Source organism: Halichoerus grypus, chromosome 11 (genome assembly GCF_964656455.1).
Source record: "Halichoerus grypus chromosome 11, mHalGry1.hap1.1, whole genome shotgun sequence".
In the NCBI taxonomy this organism is placed as follows: domain Eukaryota; kingdom Metazoa; phylum Chordata; class Mammalia; order Carnivora; family Phocidae; genus Halichoerus; species Halichoerus grypus.
Window position 1 is genome coordinate 62,226,946 of NC_135722.1, and position 24,586 is coordinate 62,251,531.

The 24,586-nt window shown below is 38.7% G+C and overlaps 1 protein-coding gene across 26 annotated transcripts in view; it reads right to left on the reverse strand.

Annotated features, from left to right (window-relative positions):
* DLG2 (discs large MAGUK scaffold protein 2) overlaps window positions 1-24,586 on the reverse strand; it is a 2,206,895-nt gene that overhangs the window by 380,962 nt on the left and 1,801,347 nt on the right. For all 26 annotated transcript variants that reach the window (XM_078058613.1, XM_078058610.1, XM_078058611.1 and 23 more), the window contains one exon: window positions 14,996-15,064. In XM_078058613.1, the coding sequence (XP_077914739.1) occupies window positions 14,996-15,064 (69 nt within the window). The remainder of the gene's footprint in view (window positions 1-14,995; window positions 15,065-24,586) is intronic.

Consider the following 24,586-nt stretch of genomic DNA (forward strand, 5'->3'; position numbering starts at 1 on the left):
CACGGTACTGCAATCACAGCTCAATTTGACCTGGGTGTCTTGGTGTTTGGATGTGTTATGTAAGCCACAATCCTTACATCTTAGCACTAATGTCACACATTTCTAGAAAGCTCAATGTACCTTATCTAAGTCTCAGATGAAGGATAAGTACTGAGAAAGCATGAAGAAGTGAGGAAAGAATAACCAGAGGAAGACTCTTGTTCATCCTTATTCTCCTCTGGAAAGAGAGGAACGGCCAGGACATTAGGAGCCTAAATTCTGGCTTAACTTTCATATGGCCTTGGAAAATCTCCTGCCTCTCTCGGGATTCAGATAATTTCCCCATATGGAAAGTATACAGGTGGACATGGTAATATCTTATAATTGGCAACTTTAATTCTCATATTAACTTTTTTCCCTCAAATTGAGGATGTACCCCAAATAAAGTAAAACTTGGAGAATATTGCAAGGCACAAACACAGAAGGCTCAACTTTTGACAGCCATGGTTCTTTCCTGCCAAAGTTGAGAGGTGTTGATAAACAGTATAGTTAGTTAATTAGATAGACAGACAGATAGGTAGTGACCTGGCACTCCTATAACTTTGTAAACATTCAACCCACTTAAATATGCCAAGAGTTATACAATAAATTTGGTAAGAGGGAGTGAAACCACAACCATCAGCCTTGGTGTTCTTCATATCTGAACAGTACAATTTATAATACAAATTTATATTTTGGTTAGTGAGATAAGCTTTTATTTTAATTATAATCACCGACATTTATTAAGAGCTAAGACTAATCCTTATGGTGTCCCTGTAGGTCAGGTATTAGTTTCCTCATTTGAAGATAACAAAACTGAGGTCTGGAAAGTTAAGTTTCTTGTCTAAATATCGACCAGCTAAAAGTGGTGGTGGCAGCATTCATATGTCTGATTGTCTATAAAAGCCTTTGCGGCTTCTGCTTTCATACACAACTACACAGAGTGAAAAAGAATGATGATCAGTTGGCTTATCTCCTCTAGTAAAATAAGGATTGGAAGTGGAGAAAAATCAGTCACTCAGGGAGAGTGAATTCCCTATTCCTCAGATCACAGGAGAAGGAAATTTAACAAATCATCATTTGTTAAACATAGTCTGTCTTTGGGAGCCTGCTTCCTACTTATATAATAGGATGGGACCTAGAAGCAACCTTGGGAGTTTTGAGCCTAGTAGAGGAGAGAAACTTCTACATAAAATAAGGAGAAAACTCCAAGCATTAAGTCGTCTGGCAGAGATTTGATCTGTTACAGAGGCAATCAAGAAGGGATCCTGGGGATATGTCTTAGTTGCCTACAAACCCCCTGAATGTGATGGAAACCACTGGAGACTCAGGTGCATGGGAAGAGCAGCTGTGTGTGCAGCGTACGTGAACTAACACACACGCGTATCAGCTCTGGACTTAGTCTGTCATGTGCAAAATAAGGAGGTGGGATGAGGTGACATTTTACCCGAAAGTATTCCTTTCTCATCTGCTAAACTTTCTGAAAGCCTGCCATTAAGAACTGCTTTTCTTTGGATCTAGAAGGGTGTTAGGACTTACGGTGTCTCTTTCTAAATAGGGCCTACTCTCTCCTCTTCCTTTGTTTTTCTACCCTGTGCTATGCTGTCTTCCACACTACCAACTCTATCTCCTTGAGGGCACAAGAGAGGTACCCAGGAAATGTTTGTTAAATGGACAATGAATGGAGACTCTTTCAACTGATTCCTGGTATGAGGGAAGAGGTTCTAGCCCATCAGAAAGAAAAGGGGCAGATGGGATATAGGGAGAGAGAAAAGAGAAAATTAACTCCTACTCAGTACCTAGTGCTTGATAAGAACTGTGCTAAGATGTTTACATTTAAAAAAATAAATTCTCAAAACAATCTCATGAAGTAGTTACTGATTTTTACTTTACAAGTTAAAGAAACAGGCTCAGACAAGTTCAGGAACAGCTCAAGGTGATGAAACTAGTAAGAGTCAGTATTTAAATAAAAGTAGAGATAAATCAAAAGGCCATGTTCTTTAAATTATACCAGGCTGCTATACCAAGGAGAGGAAATGGAGGACATGCAAGCATTTCAGGGTACAATGTTTACACATTTAAATATCATGCAACATTGATACTGAAATGCGATTTCCCATCAATGTGCATAATTAATGCTTGACCACAGGAGAATTCTCCATTTGCAGAATGACTAGGCTGTGAAAAGCATGGCTCCCTTCTACACTTCTGTGTAGTTTTTATAGACCTGTGCTTAAAATAAATTCCCAACTCTTGATACCAGCCCATGTGAGCATGGAACTTCCTCCGTCTGAAGAGAGTAACCTTTTCCTTCGGGTTTGGTAGTCCCTTGATAAAAATTACTGAAACCACATCCAAACAAGGGTTCCTTGTTTCCCCAAATCAGCTGCTTGTTCTTTTGTTCTGAAACTACAAAGATACAAGCTCAGCAAATTATTCCAATTTTCAATGTTGTGTTAGCCCCACTAGACTGTGCTCCTCAAGAGTAGGAATTGGGCTGTTTTCTTCTTCATTATCTTAAATGCCTAACTACAGTGCCTGGTACATACTGGGCATTCAGGAAATACTTAGTTGAATGAAAGAATGAATAAAAGGTGAATCAATCAAATCAATGACTGATTGAATGGATGGGTGGCGCTTGTCTCCTGCACAATTGTCCCTGAGCAGTCTGACTTTCCATGCAACCAGCAGGAGACTTCACCAACCATGAGCCATCAATCAATAAACGTTGCTGACTGACATCTTAAAAGCATACTTCGGTAGAGTAAACATTTCCAGGACTGGAAATCAGCAGAGAGATTAAATAAAGGAGAAAGTCCACTGGCTGCTTTTCTGGTAATAGAGGGGCATCTGGCCTGTGGCATAGGATATGGATGTGCTCTTTCTTTAAACTCTTTATAATTGGCCAGGAAGAGGAAGTAAACAAAAATCCTAATGGAATTTGAGGGTCTCTGAGGGATTAGCAATATATGCAGAGAAAAACACCAGATTCAGTTGGACATATAAAGATGGATGTCTCAAGATGAGTAATCTAATGAAGGCTGATAAATGATACTCAAAGCAATCTTTTCATTCCCTGTTTTCCACAGCCATGCTACCTCCCAGATCACAGCCAGGCAAGGTAAAAAAATATAATGAAAATCATTCTTTACAACGGGTTCAATTCAAGGTCAAATGCAATGTCCAGTAAATATTCATCAGATGAGACTGAGGCTGTTCCTACTCATGTGATGGATGAGCAAACAGAAAACCTCTCTGACCACAACTTCTGTCTAGACTCATTTTTGTGAATAATAAAGACAGGACAATGAAGGGCCTTCTCTGTCAAAAAGACTAAAAGATATGGTTGAGATGCCTTTGACATTTGTGTTGTTGAGGTAGGGTGGTCTAGTGATGACAGTGTGGGGCTGGGTAGGCATCTGGTTTGCGGTCAGAGCTCCTCTCTTTCCCAGATACACAATCTCAAGGAAGTCACCTACCTTGCGACACATCTGCAAATAGGATAAATGATTCTTAAGAAATTGTTACGGGGGTCAAACAGAATAATGTCCCTGAGATTTCTTTGTAAATTATAATACACTGTATAAACATAAGCCTTGTACCTTCAGGGTGAATAGCAAAAGGAGAGAGAAACAAAAAAAGAAAAAGAAATGAATGCAGAATCAAAAGAAAAAGAAGAGGAGGGGGCAGTTTATGGAGAGGAGGGAAGGGAGAAGGAAAAAGAGAGTAGGAGGGGCCAGGGACAGGAGGTAGAAGAAGAGAAGCATAGGAAGCAGCGGTGGCAAGGAAGGATCTCAAAGTTTTGGCACACAGGAGATAAACAAGCAGACAAACACATCACACAAAAACCAGTGGAACAGCAGAATGATCAGAGATGGGATTCAGAAAACCACATCTCTGCAGACCATACGGTTCTGATAAAGCAACTGGAAGTCTCCATCAGATGGCCTCTCTGGAGGAGAAAGTCACCCATGAGTCAGCCTCCTCATTATAAATTTCTAAATGGCAAGCTCTACTGACTTCACGTTGCTCTAGTCAGTGCTCAGCTCAGAAATACATCCAGACAGATTTGTCATCACTGCTTGTGCAGCCATTAATGATGGCAATTTCTCTTTGCCTACTTAAGGCCTACTCATTGTTCAGATGAGAGCCTTCTATGACCTCTCTAACCTCTTGGTCCCCTACTACAGATCCCCTATTACAGGCACTCCGGGCATCACAGGCCACTTTTTCACAGTACTTGGCATAGTCACAGAGTTACATTTGTTTGGGTGATCATTTGATTAATATCTGCTTCTCCCCGCCAGACTGGGGGCAGAGATGGTGTCTGCAAGGCTCATCATTATATTCCCAATTAATTTTATTGATTGGGCACAAACCCATGCAAGTCAGTAAGAGCAGCCTTAATACTAGAAAGATACAAGAAAAAGGGCAGTATTCAAAGAGGGATAATGGGGCGAATATAAGGTGGTGCCAGGATTATAACAAGGAGATTTGTGGCCAATAAGTCTTTCTGCCACTTTGGGCAGATAAATCCTGTCATGGTTTCCTGTATTCATTTTTACTAGCCTGACAAACCTATGACTGGGTGCTTTTTAAAAAATCCCTCCTTGGTTCATTCAGTACATTAACTAGCTCTTCAACGCCATCTCAATCAACATCATGGGTGCTCATATTATCATTAGCATTAATAATTAAGAGTATTGATGGAGAGGGGCAATTTTCTAGTTGAACATTCTGCAGCACACTGTTTTGAGTATGTTTAATTATATAATAATAAGGAGGAAGTTTATTCACAACTTACTTCGAGCCCTTTATTAAAACACTTTATTAAAAACTAAAAAGGTTTCCAAGGAAGACATGCAGGGATAAGTAATCATACTGGCATTGAACTACACACAGAAAATAAGAATTATTTATATAAAAAAACCCAACAAACTAAATTCCCCAGTGGATTCTATGGCATCCCTCTAAGACAAATTCCAGCTGCTTGGCAATGAACATCCTTCATGTCCAAGGCCATCAAACAGGATGGCCCAGCAGCTCTTGATAACCAGACTCCTACCCTGTCCCTCCCGGCTTTCTTCCTAGTCCTGCTGGGTAAAACAGATGCCAACAGGATGGAAATATTATTCCTCCACTTCTTCTAATTTAGCACATTGCAAGATAAGTGAAATCACTGTTAGGTGCTTGGGCTATTTTTGTTAATGTTCTTATATGAAAACTGGATTTTTGACAATAACTATAATGACAAAAACCTCCAAAACCCCAGGAATCATACTGAGCTCCACACTGTATTTCAACATCTTACTTGGGCCTCCAAATTGGCCAATTTGTAATAATAAAACACATGTAATTCTGAGAGGGCAGGAAAAGGTGGTGATTTAAAAATGTGGCTTTATGTCCCAAGTCTGTCACTTAGTACCTGTGTGACCCCAGGCAGCACCTTTAACTTCTCTGAGCCTCACTGTCCCCACCCATAAGGCGGGATAATGTGCCCATAAACAATAATAATAACTGTTGTCAGAACTAGATGAGATCCACAGAAAGCACTTATATCAGCTGCTATTAAATAGGAAATATTTAGGGCGCCTGGGTGGCTCAGCCGTTAAGCATCTGCCTTCGGCTCAGGTCATGATCCCAGGGTCCGGGGATTGAGCCCCGCATCGGGCTCCCTGCTCGGCGGGGAGTCTGCTTCTCCCTCTCTCTCTGCTTGTGTTCCCTCTCTTGCTATGTCTCTCTCTGTCAAATAAATAAATAAAATCTTAAAAAAATAGGAAATATTTAATGTTCTATTTCTAGCATTTGAATATAGAAAATATCCTGTTTGGACTTTGCTGTCTATGTATCTAAGCCACCTGCTTTTATGATGGAGTGCTATATATTCTTTACTTTATGTCTTTCCTTTATTCACTTTAGAGAGAGAGCACGCACAAACCTGTGCAGTGGTGGGGTGGGGAGCAGGGGAGATAGAATCCCAAGCAGACTCCATGGTGAGCACAGAGCCTGATGCACAGTACGATCCCAGGACCCTGAGATCATGACCTGAGCCAAAATCAAGACTCAGGCGCTTAACTGACAGTGCCACCCAGGCGTCCCTATGTTGTGTCTTTCCCATTTCATTGGTCTAAGGAAGCCTTTCTTTGATGGAATAATAATGATAATGGTGGTTAATGTTTATAAAAGTCTTTAGCTAAAAAAAATATACATCTAGATCCTCCTTGTCAACTCCCCAAATCTATGTGGATATTTTACTTGAAATTCCAAATTTGAAAACTTCTGTCGCATACAAGAAAGTGGACATTTTTTGTTTTTGTTTTGTGTTTGTTTCTCCCACAGTTGTTCTTTCAACAGCAGAGGGCGTTAGAAACCCAGGCCCTGGGAGACAATTAGGATCCCATGAATGGCCGCCCTTAACTATGCCCTGGTTCTTGGCAACCTCAGCATGTTTTCAACACTGATAAATTTTTGGCAATCCTTAAAAGTTTGCTGTGATGACACCTTTTATACTTTCAGCTCTACACATGTAACGAAGAAAGATTACAAGGCCTAGGGAAGGATGTCTTATCGAGTAAGGAAATGGAAAAAAGAAGCAGTAGGCCAGTGGAAATGGGGCTAAGGAAAATAAGCTTGACAGCTCCACTAGGAGCAGAGGTGGTAATTGCAGGGACATGAGGAGAAATGAAAAGCAAACACATGGTGTGAACTACAGGAAACATACGTTCTAGAATTATCTGCTGTTCTGACTGATTCCTAACATGTCCTCTGAGGTTTAAGCTCTGAAGGTCCCTCTTCCCTCTGGAGATGAAAGGAGGGGTCTGTAAACTCCCTTCTTCCCTCCAAGCAACTAGGACCCTCAGAAGGTGACCTAGCAACAAAAGAAAGGCTGGGACTCTCATCCAGAGCTTTCTCACGCAAGAGACGAGTTGTCTTTATTGCATTATAAATCACAAGCAAAAATATTTTTGGGAGACACAGGAGGAAATTTGATTTTTTCCTAAGCATTTCTAAAAATCACCTAGTTGGTTGTCCTTTTAATTTTGTTGTATTCCCCTAAATAAACTCTTTAGCTAGCAGGAGAGCAAATTAAAGAAGAGGGCCATAACTATATATATTTCTTAATACATTCAAAAGATACATAAAAATCCTCTCCACTTAACCCAACTTGGCCCCCTGTTTTGGTGAGGTCACTTACATTTCTGTGGTTAACAAAGGTTCATATTTTTGACCAGTAACTCCAGCAAATAACAACCTGAATAAAGCTTCTCTTTCAAGTCTGAAAGTAGTTCAGCATACCAGGGTCCCCTCTGTTACTCTCAGAAACGCTGCTTAGCACTGCTTTTGAGGATCAGGGTAAGGAAATGTGTTGGACAGACTTCAGGGTAAGGAAGGAAGTTGAACATTCATACTGATTATGAATCCTGAAGGGTGGCTGGGTCTGTGAGTGTGTGGGTAGAGATGACCCAAGCCACTGCTCCTGAGGGCTAGCTGTCTAGAGCACAATGGTCCTTTAGGTTTCACATTTGGAAATATTCCTAGAAGTTCAGAAGCCAAACCTTTCTTCTTCAAAACTCATTAAACTATACAATGTTAGAGTTGGAGGGAATCTAAGACACTGATGATTTAACTCAACCTTATCGCTTTGTGTATGAGGTAACTGAGGTCTGCTCAAAATCACCCAGTAAGAGGGGGCAGCCTTGAACCCAGAACCCAGATTTCCTGTTTCTCAGGTCAATAATGCTTCACTTTCTACAGTGACCATGTGTTTTGGAACTGAACATCTGGGCATTTAGACTAAGAAGACTATTTTAAGTCAGCATCATCCTGAAAAATCTGAAGCACATTAGCTATAAAAAAGCTTTTCCCATCAAGGCAAAGGGAGTTGGGTAGAGAACAAGAGAGCCAATGATTCCAGCCAAGGTTCCCAGAATTCTGTTTCCTTGGAAAGCACACCTGTGCAGACCCTTCATGGGAACACCAGAGGCTCCCTGGCCCCAGTGGTGCCATGGTCTCAAGAGTCCAGAGGTCTTAGGGTGTGGAGAGGGGGTCTCTGGTGTCAAACAAAGGTTCATGGCTATTGCCATCAAGACAGGCCCTGTCCCACTAAGAAAGAATGACAATGATGTCAACACAGAACAGTTAGCCTGAGAGGATGGGTTTTCCCCTAGAGCTATCTGTTTACAGACACAACTGCTTTTGGTTCTTTGGATACTCAGAGACTTCTCTATTTGGGAGAGATATTTAGTTAGGGTCAATTAGACAAATCATCCACTCTAAAGAATTCCTTCTGTAATATCACTGAGGATGGCTCTCTAGTTTCTTGTTAAGTGCTACTTGTGGAGGATGCTCAACAGTCTCCAGGGCAGCTATTTCACTGAGGTGACAATGCCAGTTAGTAGAAATCTGCTTCCATGATGTTGCTCAAACCATCTTGTAAGGGAAGATAAAAACGAAGTGTACGCCCCCTAGTGGATGAAAGGACTCTACCTTCACGCTGAAGAGACTTCCTCTTTGCAGTGTTAGCCAAGTACTTTAGGTTTTGGCACATGATTTCCCTTTTTTTTTTAACCTCTGCCTTGTTCCAAATACATTCCTCAAAGTTCAGTTTGTGTCACCCTCCCCCACCCCCAACACAAACACCAGAAGCCTACCTGGTTTCCCAGAGACAATCGCTTTTAACCATTTTGGTTTTAATTCTCATGGTTACCTCCATATTGTTAAAAATATGCTTATAAGAAAGCCTTTCTTTAAATTCTATTTTGTTCCCAGAATTACTTCTGTTTCCATGAGTACAGTTTTTCTCTGTGCATGTGTGTTTTTTAAATCTTGTTTTCATCATTTTGCGGGTTTGTTAAACTATTTGGTAACTTGTGGCTGGCTGTGCATATTGAAGAATGAATTAGTAGAAAGGCTGCAGGGGATGCTGCAGATCAGGGCAAGGCTTTTCCACTGACAGGCTTCCGGTTAGGTAAGCAAACCTGAAAACTGTCCGTGTATCTGGCTCTGCCGTGTGGGCAACATGCAAACTAGCTTATCTAGGTTCCTCAGAAGAAATTCTATTTCTTTAGAGAAGAGCCTTCAGTTTCTGACTGGTGGTAAGTCCCTGCCTGGCAGCTGCTGTGTCAGGCATGTATATGCTGAGTGGGGGCATCCTCAGTCCTATTCTCAGACTCTGCGCTCAGTCCCATCTGTTGTCACTATTCTGAAGTCTCTGAATTTCCTGGGCTCTGCCAGGCAGTTCTGCCACCTCCTGAGCCCGAGGCCCCTGCCTGCAACGCTGCTGCACTGTGGTAGGCCTTTTTGTGAGTGGCGTCCCCGGAACCTAGGAGATGGCATTTACGTAGAACACCCCAGCCCTGCCTCTGCGGGTGATTGAAGGCTGGGATTGCTTTGTTCTGTTTGGTCCATCTGCTTTCTGTCATCCAGAAGTGTGATGGAATCTTTTGGCTTTTGATGCCTCTCCCACTTCCTTTACCATTATGGGACTGTCCTTTTTTTATTCTTTCAGTGTCCTTTTAATGGGGTCCCAGGAGGAAGAAGAGATGAAGGGGTGGCGAGCTGTATCTGTCAACCTGAACCTGAAGCAAGGAGATCACACTGTGAATGGGGATGTTATTCTGCCTCCTTATGCCTGGCAAAGTTAAAGATGACTCACATATTGATTTAAAAAACAGCAGTAACTCTAGGTAGAGGCTCAATTGGACAGTTTTGTTGTCTTCATGATCAAATTAACTGGAAATCTGAAATAGTCCCACTTATTTTATGTCAAGTAAATAGCAACTTAGGTGAAAAATACATAGACGTAAGGACTTTTAAACTACATTCATTTAAAAAATATCCTAAGCAGTTGCTTTTCATGAAAGCATTAGGAAGGTAAGTTTTGAAACAATGAAATTTCCAATTTCAGCTTATTGCCTCCGCTCAGCGGTATAACACCTTAATGGGAATCTGCTAAAGACCCGCTGGCCTATGCAAAGTGAAAAATGACTTTCCCACTATGTGCTCAGTGACAATGATTGTATGCCACATTATCTCTCTATTTGTGGGCCTGCTGGGCACATATAGCATGAATTTTAGTGTTCTGAACCTTATAGAGAATTACTGAGGTATCCCCTTCTAAATATTCCAGCAATGCAAAATTATTTCTACCTCCAATATTTTATTTTATATCCAGAAATGTTTTATATATATATATACACACACACATATAATAACAAGTGTTCAATGTGGGTCTTCAAATTAATCTAGGCTATAAAAGTTTTGTTTTCTCAGAACACTTGGACTAAGTATATATTCAGCTAGTACTTATTGAGGGTCTAATATGTACCTGCTACTTCTGCAGAAAGCTAGTGAGTCCTATGTTGGTCTCCCTCTTGGCTAAGGAGGAAATTCATGCTTAGAGAGAGGGGAGGGGTCCTGTTTAAGACAGACAACAACAGATGGCAGAGAGGCCAGGATTCAAAACCAATTCTTTGATTCCAGAGTCAGTTTTCTTCCATGACTGCAAGGAACACAATATTTTTCGTAGCGCATGATTCGCTTGTTAAATATGAGGCAAAATGTTTTTTATCAGTTAAAACAATGGAGCATCGCTAAGAATACCATTTTTTTTAAAGCTTTTATTTATTTATTTGAGAGAGAGAGAGATCACGAGAAGGGGGGAGGGGAAGAGGGAGAAGCAGACTCCCCACTGAGCAGGGAGCCCAATGCAGGACTCGATCCTAGGACCCTGGAATCATGACCTGAGCCGAAGGCAGATGCTTAACTGACTGAGCCACCCTGGCGCCCAACCATTTCTGATTTTAGAAAAGGAGTCACCTTTGTATTATAAAGTCAGGGGAAGGCCTTTGCATTTTTGGTCTCATCTCAGTGGAGAATTAGAATTAGTGATTGTGGTTATCACAGATGTCATTGCACTCAAGTGGAAAACAGTGCAAAAGGCTAAAAAAATATTTATTGGCAACCTGCTAATAAGCTTTTGTGAGTAAGAAGAAAGAAAAGATTTGGAAATAGCTTTAGAAGAAAATGCTCTTATTTAGACTAGCTGGAGGAAATCTGCTCTGTGTTAATGACCAATATGTGGACTGACAGTCATTCTGTGCTCTGGGGTAGTCTTCATAAGGAACAAGGAAGGTTAAGTAGAGACCAATGGGCAGCTCAGTCCCCATACCCTCACCTCTATCACAAATACCTCAGCTACCTAGCATGTACATGGATCTCCAGATCTACTCCAAATGGTGGGTTATTAGCTCTGTTTAATGATTTCTAGGCTTACAGTCAGTTCTAGTTCTTTATCATTTTGAAATGGAAGTCCCAGGAAGTTCTTTACTGTGTCTAACTTATCCTGAATGTGGTTTATGAATGGTGTGACTAGGGCTCTCCAGCTCAATAAAGCCTTTTCACGCTGCATTGTTGTACAGAAGAATTTAATTTGATTTCAAATCCAAACTGTGCTTTCTAGGTAGGTGTCCTTGGGAAAATTACTTATCTTCTCCAAGAATCAAAATTCAGAAAAAAGGATGCCTATTTTATATGACTGTTTTGAAATGAAATTATAGAAGATAGACGGATGAGGAGAGAGAGAGAGAATGAGAACGTACCAGGTACCTAATAAGCACTTGATAAATGTTAGTTTCTTTTCTCTTCCCTTGAAGGAATATCCATGAATTTGAACTATTTTTATTCCAACAAGTTGCACATTTTGAATGTAATCTCTTTAATGACGAGCTCCCTTCTTCAAATCATAGAATCCTAACCCTGTCAATGTTTTCCTGATAGAATGCTGTCCCAGCTCTTTGTTAACTCTGGATGTCCTTTCCTTTGCCCGTTCCACATGTCTGATACAACAGGCAGAATTCAAAACTGATCACGGCCCTTTGGAGAATGTGACCAGCAAGTTTTGTGGAATAGTTTTTCTAAACTATGGCACTTTCCAGAAAGAGGAAATCGGCAGGGGTGGTATGGAGGGTGCAATCACAAGGCCACACACACCTGCACTGCAGGTGCTGACTGATGAACATTCTCAAGTGCAACTGGAGAATGTTCACAGGCTGGGGAGACTATTTCCTCTTGTGTTTACATAGTGTCTTTGTCTTAAACTTTCTGAGAGACATATACCTATATTCTTCCCTTTGGAGCTGAGGATAAGCCGCTATGTAGAAAAGGCTTACACTATTCTTTAATGTGTTTAATGAGCATTTAAGTATAATCTTGGTAATTAAAATACATATATATGTGTGTGTGTGTGTATACACACACACACACATATATATGTATTTTATATATATATATTTTTATATATATATATAAACTCAGCAATGAAGCAAACTCAATGATTTGAATTGCTTCCACAAATGATTATTACCTGTGTATATAGGAATATGCCTCTCCAAAGTACAGTGATGACACCGATCCCTGACTGTTTTAACGAATCCTTATTTAATATAAATGCAAAACTCTCCTGCCTGATAAATTAAGTATATGTTATGTATAACAACAGCAATGAACATTATACTATACTACAGCAAACACATATAATGCCAGTACTATTATAAAAAATAATATATATAACTTTCATTCTTGAGAAAAACTCTCTAAGGAAATACGAAGTATGTACATTTTACAGATGAGGAAATTGAGGCATATAAAAACAAACAAACAAACAAAAACATACAAAAAAACAAGCAACTTGCTCTCACACAGCTAGTAAGTTCCTGAGTCCAGATTTAAACTCAGGGAGTCTGGCTACGATCCAGAATCTAGACCAACTTAAATATTACTACAGAACCAAATTCTGTGACTTACCGATTGAGAACTTCTTATGCCTTTTTTGTTTTTTTATGGACTAGAACAAATGTTACAAAGAAGATACTGTCCTGTTGAGAAAAAAGCTACTTAATTCTCCAGAGCTATTTAGCTATTATTCATATTTAGCCTACCATTCCTATCTCTCTGTTTTTGTTTGTTTACTAGAGGAACCAAAGGGGTTTGATGTTCTTTACCATCATAAACAGAAGAGGAGGGAGCTGTCATTTTAGGGGGGAGTGTAGTGCCCACGGAGAGGCCACATTCTTTTTGCTCACTTTCCTATGGGTTTGGGGACATGCAAGGGGTTTCCTTAGCTGAGGGCAAGAAAGGGCACTCCATGAAAAGTATTTATAATATTTATGCTCTTCCATGAAGTAAAGACTAACATCTCTCTCCAGGGTGGATCTCCATTAAGCCATGGAGTTTGTTGCTTTGCCTTGTTGCTACCCGGGATGGAAAAGAACCATGGGGAGAGAAGACAAGAAGGTCAGCCAGGGAGAAAAGAGGTAAGGACTGTCCCTGGTAAGCTCTACCTGAGGGGGAGGAAAGATGGCTGCCACTTGGCCGGCAAGCCTCAGCTTTGAAGCTGCTGAGGACAGATGAGAAATGGGGACTCCGGGCATGGGAGGGATTGCTATGGTTCAGGTAGTGGTGAGTATGTGGGAAGGTATAGTGTGCTATTGCTAGGTGTTCTGTGGAAGAGACAGCTGGGTCTCCCAGGGGATCACTTGGCTGGAGGAGCTGTGGGAGTCTCCCAACATTGGTGCATGTTTTATTGGTTATCCACCCATTCAGGCTACATCACCAGAGATAACCAAGAGAAGGGGGACAGCCACAGTAGAATGGTGAGGAAGTGCCAATTCCTGTTTCCTTTTTTTTTTTTTGCCCCAATACTACCTGAGGAGAAATCTAAGAGAAAGGACCATCTAGAGGGGTGATATCAGAGACAGAGCAGACCATACCCCTGTCAACTCCAGAACACTCTGGTGGAATCCAAGTCCTAATTATGTTAGAAGGAGGGACAGAGGTCTGAATAAAATATAAAATTTTAAAATAGAAAGGACTAATAAATAATAAAGTTAGAGATTTAAATTGAAATGCCATTAAGGAAGCCTACATGTCATTGAGAAATAGGGTTGAAACAAAATTGGTAACAGATATTGGAGAAGTAAAATGATTTAATTTTTATACATTAATCAATTAAATGTTCTCAATTCAACCAGCTATAATTATAAAACAAGTGGAGGGAAATATTAACCCCTTCCTCCCAACCCCTCCAGCTTTTATCTGATTGGGGAATTCAGAAATACAAAATACTAAGTCCTCTACATGTAAGCCTGCCCAGCTAACATCTCCATTCTTTTTTTTTTTTTTTTTAAGATTTATTTATTTTAGACAGAGAGAACAAGCAAGAGAGAGTGCGAGCAAGGGTAGGGGCAGAGGGAGAGGGAGAGAGAGAATCTCCAAAAGACTCCCCGCTGAGCGCAGAGCCTGACACTGGGCTGGATCTCACAACCCAGAGACCATGACCTGAACCAAAATTAAGAGTTGGACCCGTGACCTATTGAACCACCCAGGCACCCCCAACATCTCCATTCTTATCTCCTGCCCCACTGCTTCACACACCCTAGGCCAATCTCTGAGTCACCTAATGGCCTTATGCCACCTCATGCTTGCTCATGTGTTCATGTTTTTGCACATGCCCTTTCTTCTGCTCAGAGTACCCTTCCTTCCAGTGTCTGCCAGGCAAATATCCATAGGTGCTTCAGTTCTCAGCTTGACAGTTATGTCTTCTCTGAAACCATCCTGACTTGCTTTCCCCTCCTTCTTTGATGCCCATTCTCAGCCAGGTGTCCTTCCAGGATCTTCCATTAATCCCTTACATGCATCTCCTTTGTGATGCTTATACCAGAAGCAAATATGTGTCTGTATTTCTGCCACTCCCAATAGACAATGAGCCCTCTGAAGGTAAAGAATAGATCTCATTTGACTTGTTAAATGAAGTACTAGCACATACTTGGCATATAACATAAGCTTTATAGATTATTTGTTAAGAGAAGGAAGGAAGAAAGGAAAAAAGGGAAGGAAGGAAGGAAGGAAATTTCTGTATGCCCTAGTGATAAGGCTCCAGTTTAGTGTAAGAGAAGGCTCCATATTATTCTCATCTTACCCTTCCAGGGAGATGGCCCGTTGGAGGGTGACTGAAGGCTGGCGGGTTGCGGTGCTGTGTTGAGAATGACTGCAACAAAAGAAAGAAAAAACAAACACAGGTCATTTATTTAAAATGTCTTTGCATACTGTAATCAGTCCTATTGTCAAGAAAAGAACCAATCTTGAAAGAAATACAGTGGAGCTGAAATGTTCTTTGGTGATAAGTAGAATCATCCACCAAAATCTTGTACTCTACCAGATAAGGGGGTAATATTTCCTTATAATTTGATTTCAGCGTGTATTATTCAAAAGTAACCTTGAAATGACAGAAAGACATGAAAAGAAAGAAAAATATTTGGAAGAGGTAATTTTCATAATTTCATTATGATGCAGTGTATTACTTTTTAAATGAACATTTTTATAACACATTTTTAAACAGTGGATTTGAAAATTGGAGAAGTATTTAATTAGTATAAGCTTTCATATTAGTTCACACTTGGAACACTCACTTGTAAAATTAATAACAATTCAGCTGTTGGATGAACACAAAAACTCGAAAAATGAGACCTCTGGTTGCATGCCAACCTTAGAATTTAATGTAAATCCATATTTTGTTTGGTTGCATGGTAATAAGACTGATTTTATAGATAAGCAGTTGCAATAAAAGTTATAATGTTTATCATTCATTTTGCACCATATTGCCTGAATCCCTTTTCTACATTTATTTGTTTACTTCTCTCAATCCTATGAGGTACACCCTGTCCCATTAACAGGTGAAGGAACTAAGGTATGGCGAGGTTTAGAAACATGTTCCAAGTCATGTGGTAAATACTTGTGCTTGAGATAGCATCTAAACTGTCTGATTCTAGAGACATTATTCTTAACCATCATGTTATATCATCTCCCAAATGGTGACAATTTTTCAGATTTGTAAGAACGTGTTTTGCAATCTCAGAGTACCCTTCAGTTAGAGATAGAGGTTCATCTGAGATATGTACAAAAACAATCCAGCAGCAAAAAGTAATGCTTTGTAGATTTCCTATGTGTTAAAATGTATGATAAAATGTGTTTCAGTGTGTAATTTTAGTTTGTAGTGTTGATATAATATCTTAGTTGTAATATTAGTTATAAACACACACGCACACACAGGTTATGAAGGTGTATATACACAAATATATGAATAAAGAGAAACCCGAGTCAGATGTTTGCAGAACATTAGACACCTTCACACAACTCCACAACTTCTCAGCACATACTTCTGAAAACACTGACATTGTTACAGAGAGCCAAGCTCTAGGCTCCAGATTTTCATCCAGAAATTCAGTCATTATGGATGATAAGTGGTATCTCTCTCTGAATAGCATTTAGTTGTGACATGGATGACATTTATCTGAGGTTGAGGGAGAACTTGGGCACTGTAGCTAAAAACTAGAGAATGTTGCTGAAATTAAGGATTGTGCCCTATGTTTCCTGGCATCCTTCATAGTGTCGAGCGTGATATATGTTCCCTGAACATGTTTTGACTGGCAGTTGAAAAACAGCCTAGCGTTCAGGAGCTGGACCATGTAGCCAGATGCTTGAGTTAAAATCCCAGCTCCACCAAATGGACCAATGTGACCTTGCTCAAGTGATCTACATCTCTCTGTGTGTCCGTTTCTCACCTGTGAAATCAGGATAGTAATAGTACTTTCCTCCTGGGATTGTTATAAGGATTCAGTGAATACAATGTTTAAAACAGTGTCTGTTACATGGTAAAAGCTACATAAGTATTTGTTAAATAAACCAATATGATTTAGCAGAATGTGTATTTTAACATAGCACTAAACAAGAATAATTACTTAGATCATTTCTTTTAGTTATATAGTCAGTGCCACAAGGTGTGTATTTGTGAGTATAACATAAATTTGGTGATCAGTATCAAATTAAAATATATTTTCTATTGTAAAAACATTATAAATTAATGAAAATCAAAATAAGAGAAAGTTAAAAAAAATCACATATAATTCCATTACCTTGTCTCAGATGTTACAGAATTATCTAATTTAATTATTGCAGCTGTCCTGTAGGTATGTATGAGTAGCCACATTTTATATATAAAAAAACAAAACACACAAAATTTAAACTACTTATCAGAAATCAATAGCTTGCAAATATGGAGCCAGAATTCAAACTAAAGCCTATCTTGTTGCCAAGTGTGTGTACATTCCATGCTATGTTATTGACTCTCTATATGTCCACATGTGCTTCATATAGTTTTATATATACACAGACCATATATAGCTTTATATCCTGCATTTGCTTATTATATTATAATTTAAGCATTTCTTATAGGGTCTCCATAATTATTATTTTTGTGTTATATAATGTTATTTCCTCTGAAGATATATTTAACTATTCTTTTATGGTTAGATATTTGGGTTATTTCTACTGTTTTAATATTATAAACAATGCTGCATGAATATATTGATATCAATTACTTTTTCTTATTTGACAATTTCCTTTGACTATATTCCCCAAATGGAAACATTCACTAGGTTCTTGATTTATGTTATTAATTACTTTTCAAAAGCTTTGTATCATTTTATTGCCTCCAATATATATATTATAATATATATTCCATTTAATATCTTTTAAATAATATAAAATATATATATATGCCAGTTTCACCACAATCTTATAGTCACTAACATTATAATTTAAAAAATTGATAATATGTACAAAATGATACTTCAGATTTATGAGTATTTCTTCTTTTTACTAAAATGACCATTTTTTTTCTATATGCTTACTTGTTAATCGTGTTTCTTATGTTTAAACTGTTTAATCCTTTCCTTTGCCATATATATTACACTGGTTTAGAAAGTACCAACAGTCCTTTTTGGGTAAAGATCAATGATGCCTGCTAACCAAGATGAATGAGTAACTGGAATTCCTGATAGCTTCCTCACCATTAGCCTAGCCCATATAATTAAAACAAAGAAATATTCAGTAATCTCTCTTTACTTATCACTACCTTAAACTAATTACTTTATTATTCTACCCTAAATTATTCCAGTAACGTCCCTCTTAAAGTTTTAGTGACACTTAAATTAAATGTGGAAGATACCTTGAAGTGCTCACAGAATTTGACTCCTCGTATATTACACATGCAAAGTCAGCCAGTTTCTCCGAATGTGTAAATTTTGAACAAACAGAGCCTTTTACAACATGTAATTACCCTTTTACTTTACTAAGACAAATACAGTGAATTATTTGATAAGTCAAGACCTACAGACACAAGGGAATTTTTGTTTTTCCCTGATAGCAATGTGTAAGCAGGACTTGAATGGGGAACATGTGCAGTAGGTATTAGGAGCTACCAGATGGTGATAATAACTGGTGTTTTTTAAAAACACCGAACATCTTCCCCCTGGAACCAAGCCGGTTCCGTGCATTCCGTATTACTGACTGCGTACACAGTGTGTTGTTAGTTCTACCATGACTGACAAATTACAAGGAACCCGTGCCTGGCCCTTTCAGCTCCTCAGGCAGAGGAGAGCCAGATGGAATTCTGAGAACCACAGGAAGCAGCATGGGAGGAAGGCACAGCTAAAACTTCAAGCTTTTAACATTGGAGAGCTAAGTGCTCAGAATATCTTTGTCTTAAAAAAACCCAGTCTTATCAACAAATGGCCATCATTCTCCTTCTATCATTTTTCTAGACACTGTTAGAGTCTATTCTGTGAAGCAGTATATGATATGCCTCCCTCACCACCCCAGTGCAGTTGACATGCTGTTCGGTGCACCATCCCATCTTTTCCACACATCCCAAATAGCACCAGGACTGAGAATCACCACCATTTATTTACACACCTATTTTTTTCTCTGCTAAGTCATGCATGTTTTCAGAGCAAGGAGTGAGGCTTATCCATGTGCACATTCTCAGCTCAGCGCTGATCCACAGAATATGCTTCATAAATGCCTTTCTGAATGATGAAGACCATGGGCTGAGTTCCATCTATCTGTAAGGTCCCATGCCCTGTCTCTTTCAAACTTTGTAACAACATTGAGAGCTAGTCATTATGCCCACTTTTGAAGGAAATTAAAGACCAAGGTCTCACGGCTAGTAGGTAGCAAGAGTAGAACCCATGTTTGCTGGCTCTGAAGTACTTGTTCCTCTGAGACAAATCATGTTGCCTTATAGAAAGGTGAAAGCAAAGCTCTGTGATTAGTTCAGAGAGAGGATACCACACATTTTGTTAGGAAATGCTGAATTTCACTGACAGTTTTGTTTTGTTTTGCACAAAATAGCACCTATTATTTTCACCTTATCTGTCCAGCTTGCATGTCAGTAGCTTTTGAAGATCATTTTTTTTTATGAAGATAATTTAAAAGAGGATGGGTATTAAAGAGTGCACATATTGCATGGAGCACTGGGTGTTATACACAAACAATGAATCATGGAACACTACATCAAAAACTAATGATGTAATGTATGGTGATTAACATAACAATAAAAAAATTAAAAAAAGAAGAGGGACTTCTCTGTCTTATCCACACCACCTTATTAATGAGCCCTGGACATCTATAAGCATTTGAGTGACAGTGAAGATGGTGGGTGAGTAGGATGAGAAGGCTCAGCAGCATGTCACAGCACTGACAATGGGGACGAAGTCCTGTCATGTGGTAGAAACCTATGGTGCCACTCTGTACTTAGGCAGCTTGGCTGAAGTGGCAAATCAGGCAACTGTGGAGATAAATCTTACCAAGACTTTTTAAGATTTAGAGAGAGGTAACAGCCTTATTGCCTTTCTAAAAATCATGCCATCATTGAATAAAACTGAGCCAGATAACAGTAGAATCTCTTTTCCAGGAACTCTCTGATTTTCCAAGTAAAAGACTCTGGTTATTGCCTAAGAAAATGACATTTGAATGGTGCTGAAAGATGCAATCCCACTGCTGTGTGAAATTAAAATTTTGTTGAGCATCTGAATTGAAACTGTTTCATTACATATGCAACACAAAGGACCTAGATGGTGGTGATAAATGGCTTTTTAATTTTCTCCAACTCTAAAGCAATAAGAGACAGGATAACTGGTCTTTCCAAAATACTGTAGCATTAAAACTTTGTCATTTTGTGGAGAACACAAAAAGGTTTTTGGGTCTTTTATTAACAAGCTGATAACAATAAACTTATTTAATGTGCCTTGTGAAGTCCCATCCAACTAAAATACCTCCTGATGTGTTTTCAATATTCTGTCTCATTCTTCACCCACATTTCTGAAGAACTTTCATCTCTCCTTGTCATTTTTAACTCTTCACTTGAATACCTGTATCTATCATTTATCTGATCTCTCTTAATATTTATTTATTCTCTTTTTCTACTTTCCCTGTCTTCATATACATGCATTAAGTTGCCATTATTCTTAAAAAGAAGAGTATATGTCCTCTTGGGTATCCAGCCAGTACCTCAAATGCAACATAACCAAAACACTATTACCTTCTCGCATGAATCTAGATATCTCTCCTGTTGCTTCACTGATACTTAACATGAATTGTCTCATATAATTATTTGTATCTTCTGGTTATATCTAACAAATGCTCATTGGGAATTTACTATGTACCAAGGATCATGTTAGGTGCTTGGGATGACTCTTTGATTCCTTAATAGTGTAGTACTCAATAAGTACCTGATAATAAAGCCAGTAAAATCAAATAAACCATGTGGGCTCTTTTCATATAGATAACATTTTTAAATAAATCTCTAGGTATATTTGATAGACAAACCATCTAAGCTGGATCTGGAAGGATGTATACATATTTTAAATGGTGTAGAAGGGAAAGGACTTTCTGAGAAGCTAGAAGAGTATGATCAAAATCATGGAGGGTCAAAAGTATGTGTTGTGCTCTGGAAACCTTGAGGGTTTGGCTTGGCCAGAGCAGAATAGCTAGGGATGAGGTCAGAAAGCTGACTTGGGGTGGGTCAAGAGGGGCAATGAATACCATGCCAAGAGGTGTGGACCTCACCTTGATGGCAGTGGTGAGCTCTCTAAAGTTGGGGATCAATATGATGCTATCTATGATTCAGAAGGGTAAACCTAAAAATACTCTGAACAGTGGAAGGAAGCGGAGGGAATCTACAAGCAGGGAGACCAATGGGAAATCATCATGAGAAAGAAAAATAATAAATGCCTAAACTTGGACAACGGCACTAGGAATGTAATTGAGTTTGATTTTGTATAAGCTTAGCTTAATGTGCCCGTGACACATGTGGGGAATATGATCTACAGTGGAACAGTTATACCTATTGAAAAGTTCTTCTTTCTCTTGGTGTAACACTGATACGTCCATAATAGCCACTGAAGGACAGATATTCTTGCATCTTCTACTCTTTCTAATAAACATTCTTAACACTTCTGATTCTTTTTCAGATGGTATTAAGATTCCTAGCTATATTTCTTTCTATACTCTTACATTTTTCTTTTTTTCCTTTTTATTTATTATTTATTTAAGATTTTATTTATTTGTCAGAGAGAGAGAGAGAGACCACAAGCTAGTGGAACAACAGGCAGAGGCAGAAGCAGGCTCCCCACTGAGCAGGGAGCCCGATGAGGGACTCGATCCCAGGACCCTGGGATCATGACCTGAGCCAAAGGCAGATGCTTAACCAACTGAGCCACCCAGGTGTCCCTATTTTTACTTTTTTAAAGATTTATTTATTTATTTGAGAGAGAGAGAGAGCAAGCAGGGGGAGGGGTAAAGGGAGAGGGAGAGAGGGGGAAAAGGGGAGAGACAGAGAGAGAGAGAGAAAAGTGGACTCCCCACTGAGTGCACAGCCTGACGCAGGACTCCATCTCATGACCTTGAGATCATGACCTGAGCCGAAATCAAGAGTCAGATGCTTAACTGACTAAGCCACCCAGGTGCCCCTTTTTCTTTTTTTTTAAGGATTTTATTTTTAAGTAATCTCTACACCCAGTGTGGGGTTCGAACCCACAACCCCGAGATCAAGAGTCATACACTCTACAGACTGAGCCAGCCAGGCACCCCAATTTTCTTCTGATTTTTACTTAAATTGTAGAACCCAGAAATGAATTCAGAGATCCAGATATGTTTAAACTAGGGCTGAGTGCCAGGAGATGTTGACTTTCCTCCACCTGTATTCTATACTCCTTCCAGAGGAGCCCAAGATAACATGGAATTTTAAAGTTTGCCTAATTGTATTGTTAAATTTAAGGTCAAGCTAACATCTCATATATTTTTGACATCAAATGATTTGAAATCAATTTTATCATGTACTTGTATATTGGGTTTTTGGAAACTCAATATAATTAATTAATATCTACCACTGTCAAATTTAATGGTATTAATTTTGATCTAGTTTTATAGTTGAGCTCACATTAGGTCATCAATTCAACTCAATAAATATGTATTGAGTATCTAAGATGTGCTAGCCATTACAGAACTTCACTTTTTCATGTAGTTTTGTATCATCTTCAAATATGATAAAATGCCTTTTACATTTTCATGCAAATTTTTAATTACAATAAGAGACAAGGACCATGCATTGTTAGCAAATCATCACTGATCCTTCTTCAGTTTAACTGTTCAGTCCACAAGTTTTACTACTAGCTCTCTTTTTATTTTATTTTATTTATTTGTCAGAGAGAGAGAGGAGAGAGAGAGAGAGAGCGCACAAACAGGGGGAGCAGCAGGAAGAGGGAGAAGCAGGCTCCTGACTGAGCAAAGAGCCCAATGTAGGACTCCGTCTCAGGGCTGGAAGATCATGATCTGAGCCAAAGGCAGACGCTCAACTGATTGAGCCACCCAGGCATCCTAACTACTGAGCAATCTTAATCAACATCTTTTTTTTTTTTTTTAAGATTTTATTTATTTATTTGACAGAGAGAGACAGCAAGAGAGGGAACATAAGCAGGAGGAGTGGGAGAGGGAGAAGCAGGCTTCCCGCTGAGCAGAGAGCCCAATGTGGGGCCTGATCCCAGGACTTTGTGATAATGACCTGAGCCAAAGGCAGACACTTAACAATTGAGCCACTCAGGCTCCCGAATCAACATCTTTTTACAGATTAACCAATCCTCTCCATCCCCAGTGACAAGCTGACCAATGTTTACAGCAATTGAAATGCTCATGGCCCATATATTCTCATTCCTTCGATATGACTTGTAAGTTTACTAAGATTCAGTTGTAACTGTTCTCAAATCTGTTTATTCTTATTATACTCATTTTATAATCATGTAATTTAATGTTACAAAACTGAAATATGAGTGTGTAAAAAAACTTGTTTCTATCAAGAATAAATTTACTGATCTAGAAAGACTTAATAATTATATGCAGTTCAAAACAACAAAGTTTTTGCACAGCAAAGGAAACAAAACAATGAAGGCAATCTAGTAAATGAATAAATATATCTGCAAATGATAAATCTCGTAAGGGGTTAATATCCAAAACATATAAAGAACATACACAACTCAACACATAAAAAAAAAAAAAATCTAATTAAAAATGGTCAGGGGACCTGAATAGACATTTTTCCAAGGAGACATACAAATGGCCAACAGACACATAAAAAGATGTTCAATGTCACTAATCATCAGGGAAATGCGAATCAAAACCATAATGAGGTATTATCGTACACCTGTCAGAATGGCTAAAATAAAAAACACAAGAAATGACAAGTATTAGCATGGAAATATGGAGAAAAAGGAACCCTCATGCACTGTTGGTGGGAATATAAAGTGGTAGAAAACAGTATGGAGGTTCTTAAAAAATTAAAAATAGAAGTACCATTTGGTCCAGTAATTCTACTACTGGGTATTTACCTAAAGAAAATGAAAACACTCATTCAAAAAGATATATACACCCCTATTTTTTTGCAGCATTATTTACAACAGCCAAGATATGGAAATGACCCAGCATCTATTGATAGATGAATGGATAAATGTGGGGTATACGTACACACACACATACACACACACAATGGAATATTACTCAGCCATTAAAAAATGAGAATTTGCAATATGCATCAATATAGTTAGACTAGAGGATATAACGCTAAGTGAAATAAATCAGTCAGAGGAAGACAAATACCATATGAGTTCATTCATATGTGGAATTTAAGAAACAAAAGAAATGAATAAGCAAAAAAAGAGACAAAAGAAGACTCTTAAATAGAGAGAATGAACTGGTGATTGCCAAACAGGAGGCAGTTGGGGGATATGGGTGAAGAGTACACTTATCTGATGAGTACTGAAAAATGTATAGAATTGTTGAATTATATTGTACACCTGAAAATAATATAATGCTATATGTTAACTATACTTCAAGAAAAAATTTTAAAAAGACATGTTACCTGAAAAAAAAAATTACTGATCTAGAAAGACTTAATAATTATATGTAGTTCAAAACATTGCTGCCAAATTAGGTATGAGACAGACACCTATAAAAGTCAGAAAATAATTATAAAATGATAATTTTTCACTTAGTGTACTTTTGATTTTCATTCTAATTTAAAGAAATCCAAATTGAAAGGCATGGACAATGAATTAAGGCTGTGCTTTATGCAAGAAAAATGAAGTAGAACTTAATAAAAAATGGGCCCCAGATTTTTGGC